This window comes from Chroicocephalus ridibundus, chromosome 5 (genome assembly GCF_963924245.1).
Source record: "Chroicocephalus ridibundus chromosome 5, bChrRid1.1, whole genome shotgun sequence".
Lineage (NCBI taxonomy): Eukaryota > Metazoa > Chordata > Aves > Charadriiformes > Laridae > Chroicocephalus > Chroicocephalus ridibundus.
Window position 1 is genome coordinate 9,674,208 of NC_086288.1, and position 18,749 is coordinate 9,692,956.

Genomic DNA, 18,749 nt, shown 5'->3' on the forward strand with positions numbered 1-18,749 from the left:
GAAACCTCACCCACCCTGTACTTAGAGCTCCAGCTCACCGTTGACTCTACTTGCTGCAGGAGAAGGGATGTCACAGGGAGAGGGACCAGCTCGAGACCGTGGAGATCACTCTGCTCTCCCAGCCAGGATGCTGAGCCTCCATATCAAAGCTGAGACTAGCCCTCTTTCAGTTCAGTGCCCTGTAAAAACGGAGTCTCTCCCCTCCTGAAGGAGTGCCCCAAGCCCCTCATTTCATTGGTCAGATTTCCCAGAGGCTTGTGGTACCTCCCTAAGCATTGCTACACACCTTAGTAGATACCACTACTAAAACCTCCACACAAAGACTCAAATGGGAAGCAAAACTGACAGGCTTTTGTTGGTGTGCTTCAAGTCTTCGACATAGTGAGGATGGATGGATGGATGGATGGATGGATGGATGGATGGATGGATGGATGGATGGGTGTCCCTCTGTGCTGCACCACCATTAATGAGGAGAGACCACTGTCCTCTATGCCCACATTCATTGTCTGCTTCATTTTATCTTTGCAGCCTAAACTGTAGTTATCTTATAATGTCGTTACTGGTATGAAAACCATCTTGCCAAGCTTCATGTACTCTATAAAGGACATAGATACCCATTAACTTATACCACATTTGCTTTTTGTTCTTAATTGCCCAAATACTTTCTGCATTTTATATACATGTTTTCTCGGTTATGTGACACCAAATTATTCTTCACTGTCCATCAAAAGTAAATGTCATCTTCATATCACCTTGAGTATTTGAAGTTCTCCTATCAACCTGGATTACCTGCAATCCCCCCTCACGCTCCTCAATTTACAGATTATCAGAGTAGATGGGACAATTTTGAACTCAATATCTTTTTTGCACATAAGACAGGAGGTTGCATCACCTCTTTTATGATGTATCCCAGTAATCTCTGGATCCAGAAATTTCTTGCCCGTGTCAATTTGTCTCTTTGATTAGTCTTCTTTTTTATTTTAATCAGAACTGGCATGGGGAAGTACTTTACGCTGTTTTGACCCATTATACCTTCAGTCCTAGAAATCACCTTTTTGGCACGTTTGATTAAAATGGATCAATTAAAGGGGACGCTTTGCCATTCCTTGACATAAACTCCTCACTTTTGGTCTCATCCCCTATTTAAGTTCCCGAGAGTCACGGCATCATTAGATATTTTTTTTCCCGTAATCAAACTGTGATAATTCTTTTTATAATGGTGCAATTATCTGCTCTCTTCTGGTTTCACCTTATCAAGCTCGGTGAGTCATAGACCTTTACATCTACTGCATCTACACCCACTGATGATCAACAAGGAGCGACAGTCCCTGGGACTCATTTGCTCTCCGCAACGGGTTTACAAGGAAGCACCTGCTTAGAACTAGACACCCTTCAGTACAAGCTCTGAAATAAAAACACACATGCGGGGTGTACTGCCCAGTTTATTTATTCACTTGTTTATGATTCCCAGTAAAAGAAGGTCTAATTCTTTCTCTCCTGACAGTGTGAAGCGTGTTACAATAGCAATTGTTACAATTAGATAAAAGTAGATAAAATACTGCAAATCCAGCTCAGCGTCTCAAGTTCCTTAAACAATCCTGTGCTGCCTTTCATTATCCTTATGCATTCCTTTTGTGGAAAGAGTAATGTTCAGGACTTTAAAAGTGAAGCTCATCTGCAGGACTAGCATCGCGGCGACAGGTGCCTTTTCCCTAGAACAGAACCAAAGGAACCAGACTGAAAAGATCAGCACCTCAGCTTACATTTCGGAGTAGCCGTGTCTCCTGCGCAGGTGTTGAACACAAAAGATTTCCGATAGGCTCATTTTTTTCAATTGTAAGTCACGCATAGAGGACATAACTGAACTACGTTGGGAGAAATTTGTGTTCACTAAACCCTCTACCATTCCTGCCCTGGACCAACTCTGACTCTTAAACAAACAAGATCTCCTTGGAGTCCTGGCTGGTCTTCCTTTAGAAATCTTGAGAGGTGTACATAATTTCTACTCTGTGACTGTCTAGCCAGAGCTGAGAATGGAATGCAAAATAAATAAAGAAAAAACATTTGAAATTACTTCCATTTGGCCACGTTCCTGCCTCTTTTGTGCTTGCTTTCCATGTATATATGAAGGAATGAATTTTGTTGTTGGAATTACTCACGAAAATCAGAGTTCAAAGTGGTGAGCACACGAACAGCACGCACAGAAGCCAAAATGTAAATGTGCATGTACAAGAATTCATGCCAGAAATTCTTGCACATTCATGGAATGTGACTCTTCTGACCAGGCTCGAGCAGGCAAGGTAACGTCAATCTTTAGCGGCTGCTGCTAATCCGTACGGTAAAAAGCCTGGACAATATGGGTTTTCTAAATTAATTTCAATAATGAATACATTTGAACAGACCACGGTGCGTTTTCCTTCCCCAGACAACAACCAAATGTGTTTTAACTAAACATCATTCACGCTCACGCAGCAATCTTGGGAAGGCGGCGGCTGAAAAGGAAATCTGGTCCTGTGATGAAAGGTAGTGGGCTGGGATTTGGGAAGTACCGAGCTTTGTCACAGCCTTCTTAGGGGACCCGAGATAAATCCTGCAATCCCTTTGTTCCTCCACTCCCTGCCTAAAAAACAGTGATAATGCTTCTCTTCTTTCCAGAGCTCGGAAGAAATATGTCTGCGTGGTGCCTGGACGCTGCAGGCGCCGGGATTGTACAAGCACTGATACACTGACAGCATCGTTTTCGGAAACAAAGCTGAGCGACTCTCGCTTACGCTCACACCAAAAGAGAACAAACCATATCCAGGCAACTGGGTTGGTGAGTTATCTTCTCTCACCTGGGAATCACCCTCTTTATTTGCATATGTTTGGGGCCAGTAGGGACAAACCCATCCAACGCGTCAAAATTTCTGTCACTCCTGGCTTGTGAGCCAAGTATTGCCGAGCACGATGGGAAAATTTTGGAATGCGTGACCTTTTATTACAAGATATTTAGTCTAGGCCAGACAAATTCTGGTGTGACCTTCATCTTCAAAGCCAGGACGCTTTCTCAGAACACCGACTTACGGTTCCTCATGGCATATATACTCCTTTCTTAACCAAACCTGTGTAAATTGACACATGCCCGTGTGTAATGCAAGATCGACTGCCCGGTTTGGGCCCAGGTGGCCCATTGAATGAGCCACTTGAGCTGGACCGTAGCCTACATAGGAAGCGAGTATTTAATATATGAAAAAATTCGACAGACTACATCTATTTAAGAAAGCAGTGCAACTTCCACCAAAATCAATAGATTTTTTTTTTTCCTTTTCTGTCTTGGCACGTCTTAAATTAACACTTTTCCTGAGCAGTCTCTTAACTCAGCTTCATGGCATCGGTCTCTTCAGTCTCTTCTTCACAGCGCGTTTTGGGGAGAGCCCATCCGAAATCTCTCTTTGCCAGGAAACAAAGATTTTTAAAAATTTAGAAAACAAAGGTCTTTCATGTCTCAAGATGAATGTGATCATGCAGGTTAATGCCAAACTGTCTCTCATTGCACAATATCTGAGAGCGGGTAATTTCAGGATTATGGAAGAATCTGGAAAATTACATAAGAATTCTCCTTTTGCTGTAGGAGCTTTGAAGCTGCACCTTCATTCAGTCAGGAAGGTAATTGCCTCTGCACAGCAAGTTTCAGATTCTACTTACGACCTTGGTGTCATGACAATTTTGGTACTAACTTGTTCCACAGTAAGTATTGCTACTAGAACTGTGAATAATCATCAGAATTAACTAGCCTATAGAGTGATTAAATAATTTCCTCCAATTTGCATTTGATATGTTAAGTGCTGGAGGGTGTTCTTCGCTCTCTTATTTTTACTGCTCTTAAACACTATGTCTGGATTTTTGGCATAGGTGCAGTACTATTATGGTTACTACAAAATTTTAATCAGATTACGGTATGAGTTACCATTTGATACTGTAAAAACGCCAGTAGGTAGTAGATAAATATTAAGATACAATTAGCTGCCACTGCCTTTTATTGTCTGGAATTCATTAATACCGAGATGGCTGCGTTCTGTGGCGATGATAATTTTTTTAATGTTCCGTTTTTTACAAGTTACATTTTCTTACAAGTAATAGTGCGAGTAGTAAACAGGAGACAAGTTGACAAGGTAAATAGATACGGCAATATTAAAGCTACCAAAAATACTAAGTACTGCCTATGTGTTATTCCTTGCACTTTGTTCGCCTTACCATTGTCAACGAGACCTATTGCTTACGACAAGTAATTCTTTGTGAGACGTTTTCATTTTGAACCAGGTGAAACTATCGGCGCTAATCGTGAATAAAAACTGTAATTTTAAATGTATTGCAAATCTGTGCTGTCAAATGCACGTCTTGGCCCTTTAGGCAAGCAAGTGGTTGCTAATGCCAATATGCATTAGAAATGCAATTGTGCTATACTTAGATGTGGTTCAACCACAGTTATAACATGGGCCATTAAGGAGCATTAAAAAAAGAAGAAAAAAAAAAAGGCAGAAGTGAAAGAATCCAGGTTAAAAGGGAACATGTTCTGTTGCTCAGCTGAAAGATTTATCTATAATTAGAAAATTAAAATTGTTCAAAGTTAGACTGAATAGAGAAAATATTGGTATCTCAGAGAACATAAGCATACCATATAGAAAACACGCTTACTTACGTTTTCTCAGGGCCTCTAAAGAATTCTAAAGACATTCAGCATGGCTCAGGAAATTAGCTTTAACACAATTAACTGGTGAGACTGTGGACTCCGGTCTCGGAAGACTCGCACCTGTTGGACAGGGAAAGGAAACCTTCATCTGTCATCCCCAAGGTTTTCCCAGCGTCTTTCTGAAATGCAGCTCCTCCCGATCGGCTCTACGTCTCGAATAATCAAAAGCACATTAGCCAAACGGCATAAAAATTAAATCTACGGTTAATAACACCGGGTAAAGGAATAATAAATGTGACCATGTGATCGCCTGCTTTCCTGGGCTGGAGCTGGAGAGAAGTGGGAAATGCCCAGCTGCCTTAGTTGGAACCGACTCAAAACTTCATCCGCTTTGGTTCAGTTCTCAAAATAGGGCACATGACCTCTAAGTAAGACAGTACAGTAGGCTGCTTTTACACTACATCGCCGCTCCTGCAACCCCTAATACCACTTCGCTTGCTTTACCAAGCATGGCAGGAGGCAAAAATCGACACTTGCCGGGTTTCAGCACTATCTTGTTTTGTAATGCATTATCCATGGGAAATTTACCACTATCTTTAGGAACAGGGACGACATCTGCTACCGAGTGGCTTACACTTGTCTGTCTGCTGCTTTCAGTGTCACGTGTCTGACATGAGTTAACCTCTTATAAAATCTAATGCGAGGGAAGAGAATTGCTCATCGGAGGTGTCCGCGCTGCTCCTCTTGACCTACTTGGAAAACTACGACTTGACTCTTTGTGGTTTCCCCCCATCGTGGCACAGCTGCAGAAGGCAGCAACGGGACCACTTTTAACGGAATTTGAAATGCGCTATATATACATTTGTATGCCTTCGAGTAGCATTATTTCCAAACCTCGCAAAGCCCATTCGTTGTTTTATCAAGCCCACTGCAGGTCCTTTTATTTCTCGGAATTGGCATGATGAGAAAAGATAGCCTTTTCTCTTTACAGATGAAGATCCGAATCGCGCTTTATAATCTGACAATTATGTAGTTTGATTTTTTAAATAATCTCCCTTCCCCGTTCAAGACGAGATCTTAGTTGTTAGTGACAGCTGTTAAAATGCTGCTAAAAATAGATATAGTGTCAACCACTAAAAAGCTAAGTGCTCCTGTGAACCACAAGCAGAAAACAAACGAGGTTTCTACTGCATTTGTGGAAAATCTGTGAGCATCTTGCATGTACTGGGAAGGGTGCTTTATTCTTCCAGCAGCCATCTCTGTACGTAACGCAATGGGGAGAGGAGGGGGAAATCAAACATTTGGTGTGAAGACAGAAGATAGATATATTCCCTTAATTTTATTTTCTTTCTCCTTTTTGTTCTTAAACAAAAAAAAAAAAACAAACAAAAAACCCCCCCAAAACCAGATGATGATGCAACACAAAGACTGTGGCTACCTCCAGGCATTTCAGATGCCTTTTTCATTTACACCTTTGCCCTGGAAAGAAAAAAAAAAAAAAAAAAAAAAAGAATAGCAGGAAGAGTAAGACAAAAGAAGCGCAACCAATCAGCCAAATACACCGTCACTATAAATTAACAGAAAATAGTTGTGCTCGATAGGGCAGTTATTGCTAGACCAGCCAACGTGCTTGGGTCCTTTTTTGCATAACTGTGATTTGTCGGGTTACTTGCAGAGTTGCAAGGAACTTTCCTTTCCTCTGCCTTGGAATTGCAGCCTCCGACCCATCCGCGGTAGCTCTGCTCGATTAATAAATTAGCTGTATTCCACACCAGATGTATGACATGAAATGAGTAAAAAGAGAGAGAACAGAATTGTTCACATTCGATGTTATAATACATCTCAGTAGGTTCCTCCTTTTTAGCTACATTAGGGCTAAAAATAGAGCACTGGTGTAGGCACAGTGAAATATGATTTGCTTCCAATAATACAGCAAACTAATTGTGAAATTAAGACACTGAATGCACCGTTATCTCCAAGTCTGGCCTTACCAGCACTTTATGCTTCCCTGTTTAACATTTATCAAGTTACCCACAAACTTTGACAGATGCAAACAACAGCTGATAAAATATTAGCCTTTTCCAAGGCCCCGATGCCACAGGGGCTTCGGCACAGGTGAAATTCCCCCTCTGCGAGCAGTCCTTTTACACGTTTAAAGACTTCACGGAGGGTATTCAAATCGGGCCAACTTTTTCCCCTCCCTCCAGCGGCTATTATTTTTCCTCAAGACGTTGAAATGAAGAGACATTTAATGCCCTGAACTTAAAAATGATCAGTTTTAACAGACCTTAGCCACAAGTGAAATATTAATTTAAAACCAGCATCGATGTTAGCGCCGGTTTGGGGGTTTTTCTTTTCTTTTTTTAAATGTCAGGCTGGGTTTGCTCCACCGCAGCCCCGCCAGCGCCGGGGGTCCGCGCCCCCTCCCCGGCGTCACCCCGGGAGGGCGAGTGCGGGCCGGGGGGGCGGGCGGAGAGGGGCCCGGCTCCCCCCGCGGGGAGGGGGGCTAAGGATAGGCGCAGGCCCAACGCGGGGGGTGTGTGCGCAGCCTCCTCCCAAAACCCCATCCAGGGCCGCCCCGCAGCCCGCCCGGGGGCCGAGCGGGGCGGTCGGAGGGGAGGTGGCGGGGCGGGGGGGGGGGCGCTCCGCCGCTCCGCCGCCGCCGCCGCCGGGAGAGACGCTCCGCCTGGGGAAGGGCGCGGGGAGACACTCCTCCCCCGCCGCCCGCCCTGCCTCCCCGCCGCCCGCCCGCCCGCCCTCCTTCCCTTCCTCCCGGCGGCTCCGCGAACCAGGAACCGCGGCGGCGGCGGCGGCGGGCTCCGTGCGTGAGAAACCCCGCGGCGCCGCGCCGCCGCCGGGAGCCGCCGGGGCGGGAGGGGGCGGCGGGGGCGGTGCGGCCGCCGGGCGCTGCGAGGGGCCGGGCGGGCACCGGGGAGGGCGGAAAAAGTTTACACCCTCGCCACTCTCCTCCCTCCTCTTCCTTGGTGGCGCAGATGGGAGTTTTACCTGGAATGACATAAGTTTGAGCTTTTTTTTTTTTTTTTCGGGTTGGGTTTTTTTTTAATTTTTTCCTTTTTTTTTTTTGCGGGGGGGGGGGAGGGTGTCTCTCTCCCTCCCTCCCCTTCTTTCTCCCTCCCCTTCCCCAAAATCCTTCCCCCCCCGCTTCTCCTAGCCGGTGCTGGATCCACCCCCTGCTCCCCTCCGCCGGCGGGCGAGGGTGTGACCCGCGGGAACACCCACCCACCTCAGGCGTCCATGGTGGGAGCTGTCCGCCCGGCCGCCACCAGCCGCCCGCCGCCGCCCCGCCGCAGCCCCCTCCCCTCCACCCCGCCGCCCGGCCCAGCTCCCGGCGTTTCCTCCGCGTACTTCTTTTTTTTTTTTCTTTTTTTTTTTTTTTTTTTTTTTTCCTACGGTGGCGGTGCGGGCTCTCGGATGGTTCGCTGTCAGTAGCCGGGGGCCGTGCCTCCTCCCGCCGCGCCACCATGTCGTAGGGGAGGTGAGTGCAAGCGCGGACCCTTTGCGCGGGGCGCGGAGCGGCGCGGGGAGCGGGGGGCGGGGGGGGTGCCGGGCGGCGGGGTGTCCGCCACACCAGCCGGCGTATCCAGGTCACGGCCAGTCCCGTCCCCATCAGTGAAAACTTCGCGGGAAGGACACGACCATTGCTCGGCAGCGCCCGGGGAAGCGGCGGCCGCTCGGCGGGTCGCGCCGCCGGGCGCTGGGAGCCGCCGCCGCCGCCGCCGCCGCCTCGGCCCGTGCCCCGGCGGGGCGGCGAGCGCGGGTCGATATTTGGGCAGAATATGAACATGCGAGGGGGCACGTGACACCCCAAATCGTGGGGCCGGTCGCGCTTTTCCCCCGCGACTGTGGGAAGACAAACGCCGCTCCCCGCCGCACACGCGGGTCCGGGCGGGCGCGCAGGGACCGGGGCGGGGGGGGGGGGGGGTGCGATTTCGGGCCAAGGTGCGCGGTGCCCGAGCGCGATGCCGCCCCCCGACGGGCTCAGCCCCCCTTCCCGGGGGGGCCTCTGTCACCCCGCAAGCTGTCCCCGCCGGGGGACACCGCGGCGGGGGGGGGTGTCGGGTCGGGGCCGTGCGTCAGCGGCTGCCGGCCGCTCGCCGGGGGCTGGGGGCGTTATTGACGGAGGGAGTTGGGAGCGCATCGCCTCAAAAGTTTGCTCGGCGTCTCTTTTTGCTTCCCTGGGAAAAGGGTATATTCCTGCAGCCGGGACGCGGGCGCTGGGAGGGTGGGGGGGACACCGGGGAGGGTGGCAGCCCCCGGGAGCCGGGGTCCGTCCCGGTTGCCCCTGGGTGGGGGGAGGCAGCGGGCGGGGGGGAGCCCAGCGGGATGCGCGGATGCCGCGGAGCGGAGCCAGCCCGGCGGAGAGCGGAGGACGAGTCCTTGAACCCTCCCGCGCTCCGCCGCCGCTCCGCTCTCTTTTTACGTATTTTTTTTTCTCCTTTTTATTTTTCCTCCCTATTTTGCGATTAAATCACCGCTGCATCGGTACCGTGCGTATTCATGCGCCGCTTGAAAGGCGGAAATCCCGGGCCGGCGGAGCGGCGATGCCCGGCCCTGCCGCCGGCGCGACGCGGGCACCGGGCGGGGGCGGCCGCGCCCCGCGCACCTCACCTGCCCGCGGGGAGCCCCGGACCCGACCCCCCGCCACCCGTCCCCGCGGCCGCCCCCGGGCGGGGCGGCAGGAGGCGGGGGGGGTCCCCCGGGTGCCCGGCGGGGGCTGCGCGGCCGCGGCGGCCCCTGCGGCTTTAAGGAGATGTGTTTTCCAGCCTGTGTCGCAGCAACTTTGTATCAGTCATGTCGCCCGGCGGGTGACTGACGGCACGCCCCAGCCAATGGGGCGGCGGCTTGGCCCCCGCCGCGCGGCGCGCCGCAGCCCGCCCGCCAATGAGGGCGGGCGGCGGGCGGGACGTAAACTTGAACTTTATCGGGGCACGTGACATGTTTTTAAAAGGACTTGGCACCTTTTCCCGTCCCCTCCCGGGTGCCGCTCCGTGTCACCGGGCGGCGCGGCGCGCCTCGGCAGGGAGGGCGGGCGGAGGAGTCGGGGGGGGCGGACGGGGACGGGGCCGGGGCCGAGCGCCGCCCGCCCCGCAGCTCCGCGCCGCCCTCCGCGCCGGCGGGGGCTCGGGGACGCGGCCCGCCGCAACAGGTACGGCGGGGGCCGGGGTCGCCGCTTCTCTCCGCCACCCGCGCCGGGAGGTGAGGCGGGGCTGAGGGAGGGTGGGGTGGCGCCGTGCCTTCCGTGGGGCGGGTGGGGGTGGTGTCACGGTGAAAACCCGGACCCTCTCCGCCGTGGCGGGGGGGGGGGGGGGGGTGTGGGGGGAACGGCGTTTGCGCGGAAAAAAGCGCGTTTCTGCCCCGCTTGGGCGTCCGGGAGGCGGCCGAAAGCGGGTTTGGGCTGTCAGGACCCGCCCCCCACCCCCCTCGGTTCGACCCCCGCGGACGCCTGCGAGAGAGGGAGGGAGCTCCCGGGCACCGCTGGGTTCCCCCACGCGTGACAGTCCCGATTGTACCTGCGGGAAAGGCGGACGCGGGGGGCGGGGGGGGGGCGGTTCGCGGTGCGAAGCGGTGCTTTCTGCCCGGGAGCGGCGGTGATGCTCCGCGCCGCGTAGGGCAGGTAGGGGCGGTCGGCGTGCGCGCTGCCTGCGCGGCTGACAACACGCGTGTGTGTGCGGGGACGGAGGGACCGGCCCCCCCAGCCCTCCCCCCCACCCCCCCCCCCGCCGTCCCCGCCGCTGGGGGTCCGCGGGTGGCGGTGCCCGGGGGCAGCGCCGGTAGCCCACCTGCCCGTGCTGCCCTGGAGTAAAGCGCGGGGAGGCGGGGGGGGGGGGGGGGGGGGCAGGGGAACAGCCCAGCCCACCTTTGACGACGCAGCTGGGGTCCCCTGGGCAGTTTTATGTCAGCGAAGCGGCTGGCAGGCAGCGAAACTTGAGAGAAAATTTCGTTTACAAGCCCCGAGAAATAAGAAGCGGGTCGTCGCCTGAGTCACCGGTTTAGTTTTTATGAAACTGGATTTACTTCAGATTTTTCCGTATCTAGGTGACCTTTTGGTTGCAGGGATACCAGGTACCATTTGATTTTTATTTTTATTTTTTTTTTTTTAAATGGCTGTTGCTGCGAAACTGGTTTCATGCCTGATTGGTCAGAGGCTCGTGCTGCAGAGGGCTGTGTTTGTTGATATATTTGGGGGTGAAATACATAACTCGCAGTGTCCGAGTACTTCTTGGGGGGGGGGGGGTGTGGAGGGAGAAGGGTGTGTGTGTCTGGAGAAACTGCTGTGCTCGTAATATAAGCTTCCTTCTGCAAAATATCAGATGTAGATGGTCTGGGTTCTGATACGTAACGCGACTCAGTTTCTGTTGTGATCCGTGGATGTTTGTAGCCCACAGTCAAATTCACTTAGTGAAAGTTAGTAAAAAGGCATGTCTGTGCAGGAGGTGAAGTGCAGGTACCGTGGATAAACACGCTAGTCAAGTCGTAGTAAGTTCTGCTGAGAAGAACAAAACCAAACCCTTACGCTATCAGCAACCCGCGAGGTGGTTATTCGGTTCTGGTATCCACCGAGGTGCTCGGAGGTGACAGAAACCAGCACTCCCCCAAAATCTCTTTTGCTGCTGCATTCTTACTAATTTGTATCTGTCATTTTAAACCAAACTTGTATCAGGCCACTAATAATCTCTCTGCTGCCTTTTGATCCTCTCGGATATATTTACCAGACAGTGCCTCTCTCTCTTGAAGTGCAGGACCAGGGCATTTTCCTTTTTCTTTTTTTTTTTTCCCCTTTGTGTGACCCAGATTATTTTTTTTTTTGCTGAAGTTTTAAAGTATGCTCGCCTATTGATTGTGTATGAAGCTTGAAATTTACTGCTGTGGGAGAGGTCGCTACAAAGCTTGTGCACCAATGTAATGTTAGGCCTGTAACTGAGATTTCCTGGTATGCAGCGGTTCTGCTGGTGGTTCTGAGGGTTAAAATTCACTTACAACCTAATTTTAAGTCTTAACTAAGTTTCCTGGTTTTCAGAAATGCTGGTCACTCACAGCTGCAATTGATTCCTCTAGGAATTAGGCTTGCTCAGCACTCCAGTTCAGGGGTAGGTGATTATCTGGGAGTGACTTTATGTGAAAGTAGGCACTTCTGTCTGAAAATTTTAGACTATAGGAATGTGATTTGACACACGTGATGATGTTCTAATAAAATTTGTACTTGAGGGGAATGTAGGCATAGGGCCATAGTTCTAAGTAAGGGCAAAGAAGTATTTGAGTCACTCATTTTAAGTTTTTTTGGTTTGTTTTGTGCTTATAATTTTGCTTAAAATAGCGCTTTTTAAGTAGTTGTTAAGTAAAGCAATTAAACGCTAAATTAAATATCGGGAAACTAATACATTCTGAAAGGAAAAAGATATTTGCATGGTATTGATATTGAAACTATTGGCACATGAGTTTCTAATGATACTACAAGCCAATTTCTTTTAAAAAAATGTTGTTGCTTATGTATGATTTTCAGAATAATGGAGGCTAGGTCATGCACTTTGCTCCCTGCCTTGAGAGAGTGGCATGCAGTATGGGAGGGGGTTTTTAGGGTCTATTTTAGAACAAGGTTTACTTTTCTTTATGTATTCCTCTTGCTTGCTGCCATGAAGGTTTGCAGAATTACGGATCCATTTAATAGCCATGCATCCCTGCCTAACCTGATTCCCATCCTTTGTGGCAGAAATGTTTCCCATTCAACTTTTGCACGACTTCTCTCCCTGCTCAGCCCATCCTTTGTGTCTCCTCAGGTGGCTGCACAAGCAGTTTGTGTAGCGGTGAAGGGGCAAGTTGGAACTGCTACTTCCTTCTAAAGCATCCCGTGTTACGCTGGGTGATGAAGAGAAACCTTCTTAGCACACCAGCCTCCCTTGCTTTGCTGTCCCTGTAGGATGGCCAGGGAAGGTCTTTGGAGGAGCAGAGCTTTCTTCTTTGGAGGAGCAGAGCTGTGATGAGCAATTTCCGCAGGGTTTTATGTCCTGCCTACCACCAACGTGTCCTCCTTTCAGGACCTCTCTGGTTCCTTCCCCTCCTTCCTTGCCGCCCCCTTCCCTTTTTTCCCCCGCAGGTCCCTGGATGAGGGGCATCCCAGGGAGCTGCTGGCACCAGCCACAGGGCTGCGGCCGGCGAGGGTGCGCGGTTGTTGTGCTGACCTTGCCAAGCCATTCCTTTCAGGGCAGGGTGGGGAGCAATAATTTGGGTCTTTTCTAACTGCTGAGCAGTTTTCCCTCAGAACCCGTAGGGCTGTCATATCCGTGAGACCTTTTCCCTCGGTTTGATTGAAATTGGACAAATGGTTGAGAGATGATGGATGGGGCAGGGAAACGGGACTGGCAGGCAGACAGAGAGGAGGATAGACAGAGTGAGCGGATACGCCTTGTTTCCTTAGGAAATTAGGAAATTTCCGTAGGAAGTCGCACTGTCCTGTCATTTATTAATTTTGATTTTTTGTGTGTGTCTTTGCTAGTTATGGAGACAAAAGGATACCACAGCTACCCAGAAGGCTTAGATATGGAGAGACGGTGGGGTCAAGTTTCTCAGTCTGTGGAGTATTCTTCTATAGGTGCTGGAGAGCAGGCTGATGACAGTAACTATATGGAGATTGTGAACGTAAGCTGCGCTGCCGGCACTTTCGCCAACAGCAGTGCTCAAGGAAACAACAAAGAAAAGCCTGAGCTACTCTCCTGCCTGCAGCAAGACAGCGGTCAGCCTGGTCTTCTGCCCTCCGACATCAAAACTGAAACGGAGTCGAAGGAGCTGTCGGCAACGGTGGCCGAATCCATGGGTTTATATATGGATTCGATACGAGACGCCGATTACCCCTACGATCAGCAGAACCAGGGGAGCCCAGGAAAGATCTACCAGAACGTGGAGCAGCTGGTGAAGCTCTACAAGGAGAACGGCCATTGCTCTTCTCCCCTCCACAGCGCCAGCAGGCCCTTGAGGTCTTTGATGTCGGACTCTGGGAGCGCTGTGAACGGTGGTGCCATGCACGCTATTGTCAAAAGCCCCATCATGTGTCAAGAGAAAAGCCCTTCGGGCTGCAGCCCCCAGAACATGGCTTCCTCGGTGTGTAGTCCTGCTGGAGTTAACTCTGTGTCCTCAACTACTGCTAACTTTGGGAACTTTGCCGTGCACAGCCCCATCGGGCAGGGAACCCCTTTGTCGCGCTCGCCGAATGTTGAAAACCGGGGGTCTATGTTGCACAGTCCCGCGCACGTTAGCAACGTCGGGTCTCCGCTTTCTAGCCCTATAAGTAGCATGAAATCACCGATTTCTAGTCCTCCCAGCCATTGCAGCGTGAAATCTCCCGTCTCGAGTCCCAATAATATCACTATGCGGTCTTCTGTGTCCAGTCCTGCGAACCTGAACTCGAGGAGCTCCATTGCCAGCCCTTCCAATGCCAATAATAGATCCACCCGTTCTAGTCCAGCGGTTAGCACTGTGGGATCGTCCATCTGTAGCCCCGTAAACAACTCCCTAGGATTCCCAGCTTCCGGCACGCCGGCAGGACCTAGCAGAAGCCAAGATACCGTTCCCAGTCCAGAAACAAAAGACAAGGGTGCTCAAGAACTCACGTTTCCTAAGATGGAGGAAATGGAGAATGCCATCTCCAACAACAGTCAGATGAACCTTGTTCAGTTCATAAAACCCGAGCCAGACGGTTCGTTCGGCAGCGCCTGCATTGGCGACAGCAGCAAAATAAACTCCGATTCCCCCTTTTCAGTACCAGTAAAGCAAGAGTCGGCCAAGCATCCTTGTTCTGGTGCCTCTTTTAAAGGGAATCAAACAGTAAATCCTTTCCCATTTACAGATGGCTCGTATTTTTCTTTTATGGATGACAAAGACTATTACTCTCTTTCTGGGATTTTAGGACCACCTGTTTCTTCGTTTGATGGAAGTTGTGAAGGTAGCGGTTTTCCAAATCCAGGCCTACCTGCGGGAATTAAGCAGGAGCCTGACGATGGCAGCTATTACCAAGAAAACAGTATACCATCCTCTGCCATTGTGGGGGTAAATTCGGGTGGACAGTCGTTTCACTACAGGATCGGTGCCCAAGGCACGATATCTTTGTCGCGGCCAGTTGCTCGAGAACAGGCGTTTCAGCACTTGAGCTCGTTCCCTCCCGTCAGCACGCTAGTGGAGACCTGGAAGTCACATTCGGAGTTGGCATCCAGAAGAAGCGATGGGTATCCAGTCCTAGAGTACATTCCAGAAAACGTGTCCAGGTGAGCAGGAAAATTACTACTTTTATTTTTCTTATTTTTTTTTTCTTATTTTTCTTCTTCCCCTGCATTGAACAAACAAGGCGTGAATAAAAATGGGGTCCGGGGTGGTATTTCTCAAGCTGGTGCGTAATTCTTTGTTTGCATTTCAGGTCTTATCGTTAGATTTGATGGTTTCTTGCTGTGTTTTACTCTGCCTTTAATAAAAACAAAGTGCTGGCTTTAATATTTAAAAAGAACATATTATATTCTATTGTTATTAGATTTGAAAGTGTAGCTTTAGTATGTTTATGAGCTCTTACTACTATAAATGTTGTTTTTCCCATAATGAGAGCTTAGTAAAATTGCTCTCATGTGTCCTGTAATGGTTATTCTTTCTTAGCTGGTGCTTGAATGTGTTGTACCTCAGATGAAATGTTGAGATGAGGATAAGAAAACAGTAGTGTCGGAAATCCATTTTTGTAAAGATGCATGGTTATAAGTTTGCACTGGACTTTAACTGGTTAAGTTTAAAAACTAAACCTTACAAGCCTGTGGCAACATATTATTTCTGTATTTTAACTGTAGGAACATTTGGTTTGTATATATAGAAAAAATGCCTCCAGAAGGAGGAGGGCTGTTAAAACTTGACGCATTTGAAAGGGATAAATGGATAAACTGATCTCTTCACTTTTGGTGGAAGAGAAATGTGCGAGTGTCTGAATTTGTGTTTCTTGGCTCATTCGGGGAAGCATGTACTTCTTCAGCAAACAGGTGTTCCCGTATCCCATAAAGGACACTTACTTCCATAAACTATCTAGTCTCATAGTCAATAGTACGAGTTAATAAGCGCATCTGACAGCATGGCTGAGTTAGAATAGTTACATAGCGTCTTTATGCGTCAAACAGGCTCACCAAAGCTTCGTGCCAAAGCTCAGCGAAATAGCCAGTAGCAGAGTTTGCATTTACCTTTCTAAAGTCTTTTTTTCTCGTCACGAGATACTCAACTGCCCTCAGTGAATGAAACTGCTCTTCTTGGAGTGGGGTGAAGAGGATGCGTAACTTTTTCCATACTTGTATGATGATACGTTTTTCTCAAAAAAACAGTCTTGCAGTGAAAAGCGTGACACCTAAAATAATGGTGCTTTTGAGGAGGGAAAACAACCTATCTACCTGCTAGGAAAAAAAAAAATAATTCCATTTTATTCTCAGACTTGTCCAATACCTCTGCAATCTCCTTATCATTTTGCAAGCCATACTTCACTTTTTCTTTGGCTATTTCAAATATGGTGTCTAAAGAATGCACTTTTCATTATCTCTTTCTCAGCTTGAAAGGGCTGTATCCCACTTTCATGCTGAACTTTGCATGCAGGTGGAGATATTTGTTATCAGCCCAGGCTTGGCTTAAACACGCTTTCATGCATCGAGGAAGATGAAGTTACTGTTTTCTAGTTATTTTACCTGATGAAATTTTCATAAATTGCATTTTTTATACAGTGAGAAAGGTTCACCAGAAGACTGATGGGATGCCTGAAAATAAAGACCCAGTATTTTAGTGCCTTTGTGGTTGAGCACTGTTACTTGGTCAAGTAGCTCCTGACAGCCCTGAGAGCTCTTGCACGAGTAGGTGCTGCTCGTGCTGAGTCAAGGTTGTCAACCGTTGCAGGGACAGGCACAATAAACAGGGAAGGGCTGGTAGGAGCACGGTTGTCATCAATAGTTGCGTTCTGAATGACAGTTTCTCATACGGCTTTTGAAGAAGTCTTCTGATCTGATGTTAGTGCCCGGTAGCTCTTCTCATCTATTTACCTCTAGACCAGTGAATGGATAATCTGTGTCATCAGGCTTGATGGTGACACAGGCTTGGTACAGCTTTCTGTCTTTGTTCTCTAAGCTGGTATCTCAGTAAGGTATGCACGTGAGCGTAGCTGTTGCTTGAAATGCTGAACATTTTAGCCCTCAGAGCTATTAACTGCATGTGTGGAATTCTCTTCTGGAGATCTGCAAGGTTGTGACACTTGAGGCATTCTCATTTGTAGTTCAGATTAGGTTATGTGTTGCCATTTCGAATCTCTTAACTCAGCCCCATTGTTTAGCTAAATGTTGCTCTTAATCTGCTTGGCAGTGGCTTTCTGCTAACAGGTGCAGCTGGGGACCTGCGCAAAGCCCTGACAAGTTTCAAGGTGCATTCACGTAGAGGTCATTTTAGCAGTCCATATTTGAATGCGTAGGTGCCTGCTCAGATATTTGTCTGCTGACGAGACAAGTCACAAAGACTCAACATAGGATGTCACACACGTAAAAGCTCACCCCTTGCTAATGAACCTTGACTTGATCTTTACCTTTCTCTTCCTTTCCGCGCCATGTTCCAGCTAAAACAGAGGAAATCACGCACAAGTTTATTCATGCTCCGGAGCGTCGTAATAAAACACGTATAGTTTAAAACCACGTCAGACCCGAGGCAGGTTTCAGCAGTCCCATGTCAGCATGGTATGGGGATTGCAAAGTCTCTCTTCCTTCATGCCGTCAGAGCGGCAGCATCGCACCTCTGCACTCTGCGTCCAAACCGCATCCTTGGTACTTCCAGCCAGGCTATTTTTTCATGACGTGTTAACCATATCAGGCGTCATACATTTTGGAAACCTCTACAGCATGTTATTGACCCTCCAAAGCCCACAATATTTTAAAGTTTGTGGCATTCTAAGTCTTCATCTTTTTTCAGGCATACTTATTCTGCATAAATTGCCATAAGCAAGGACTACGGTGAAGGGAAAAAGTAAGCTACACGGTTCTCTAAAGCCAATATAAATTAAATATGTCTTGTTTTGTCAGCATTATTTTCTGAAGCTTGATTTCATACCCTTTCTAGACTACCTCTAACTTGCAGCTTACATGGTGAAAAGGAGTGGGTGACCAGGAATGAAGAAGACTTTTCACAATGAGAATGAATCTTTAGAACATAACTGTAAAATATTTTATTAGAATATTGCCTTTCTTGAGTCAGTTATACTTGCTGATAGTGTCTGATGAACACAGTTCAGGCATTTAAAATGCCTTGCTACCTTATTGACTGGGGCAAGTACCCACTGTCAACTAGAATGTTTCTCTTTTTCTCCTTTGGTTACTTCTATTAGAAGTCCGCAATTACAGTTCTTCTTAAGTCAGCTGGTGGTAACTTTCTTTATAACATTGCAACTTACGGTGTTCGGGGAGTGATAGCTTCTTAAGCAAAAACAAGTTCCCTTATTCCCTTTTAAATGTTTTTCTTTTGCTAATATGCATGCAGAGCATGTCTTTGTCTTTTAAAAGATTTCTACATGTTTAATTTTTAATAGAGGATGGATCATAAGTGTCTGTGCGTATAGATTCCTGCTCCCTACCCCCTCCGCCCCAAATGACATTCCTAAGAAATAATGGTTTCTAAACTAAATAATAGCAAAGTGGGCTTGAAAATAATGTGTGATGTCGTTGATGGAAACCTACACTAAGAATCCAGATGAGATTTCACTTTAAGGTGATTGCTCATCTGAATCAGGGGACCAGCCCAAGCCTCATGATCGTGCCAATTATGCAGTTTCAAAATGGCCTAGGAAAATGTCATGGTTGCTTGAAACAACAGTAAAAATTGAGGAGGATGACCTTTCTGCTGCGTTAGCTCTTACCTAAAGCTTCTTCTGCAAATGTGCCTTTTCCCTCTTAATTTCCATATTAACTCATGTAGGTACACTTATGTCCTCTCTGGTCTCAGCAGTTGTGGTGGAAGCAAAGGGCTGATGCTCCTACTGTAGTTTCTTCCTGGTGGTTCCGCAGGTGTAATCCAGTGTGGGATG

The 18,749-nt window shown here is 48.8% G+C and overlaps 1 protein-coding gene and 1 long non-coding RNA gene across 5 annotated transcripts in view; one reads left to right on the forward strand and one right to left on the reverse strand.

Moving 5' to 3' along the window:
- Positions 1 to 1,476: 1,476 nt before the first annotated feature.
- On the reverse strand, positions 1,477 to 7,977 carry LOC134515872 (uncharacterized). Its single transcript, XR_010071135.1, has 3 exons — positions 7,914 to 7,977; positions 4,679 to 4,789; positions 1,477 to 1,712 (listed from the first exon to the last, which is right to left on the reverse strand). It is a non-coding gene; the product is annotated as an uncharacterized LOC134515872 (long non-coding RNA).
- A 41-nt stretch (positions 7,978 to 8,018) lies between these two features.
- NR3C2 (nuclear receptor subfamily 3 group C member 2) overlaps positions 8,019 to 18,749 on the forward strand; it is a 218,531-nt gene continuing 207,800 nt past the window's right edge. Inside the window, exons 1-2 of one of the 4 annotated variants that reach the window (XM_063335369.1) lie at positions 8,019 to 8,165; positions 13,182 to 14,943. In XM_063335369.1, coding sequence (XP_063191439.1) covers positions 13,184 to 14,943 — 1,760 coding nt within the window. In that variant the 5' untranslated portion in view covers positions 8,019 to 8,165; positions 13,182 to 13,183. Of the gene's footprint in view, positions 8,166 to 9,740; positions 9,887 to 10,684; positions 10,754 to 13,181; positions 14,944 to 18,749 lie in introns of those variants that run through there. The other 3 variants (XM_063335371.1, XM_063335370.1, XM_063335368.1) reach the window with 3 other exon arrangements.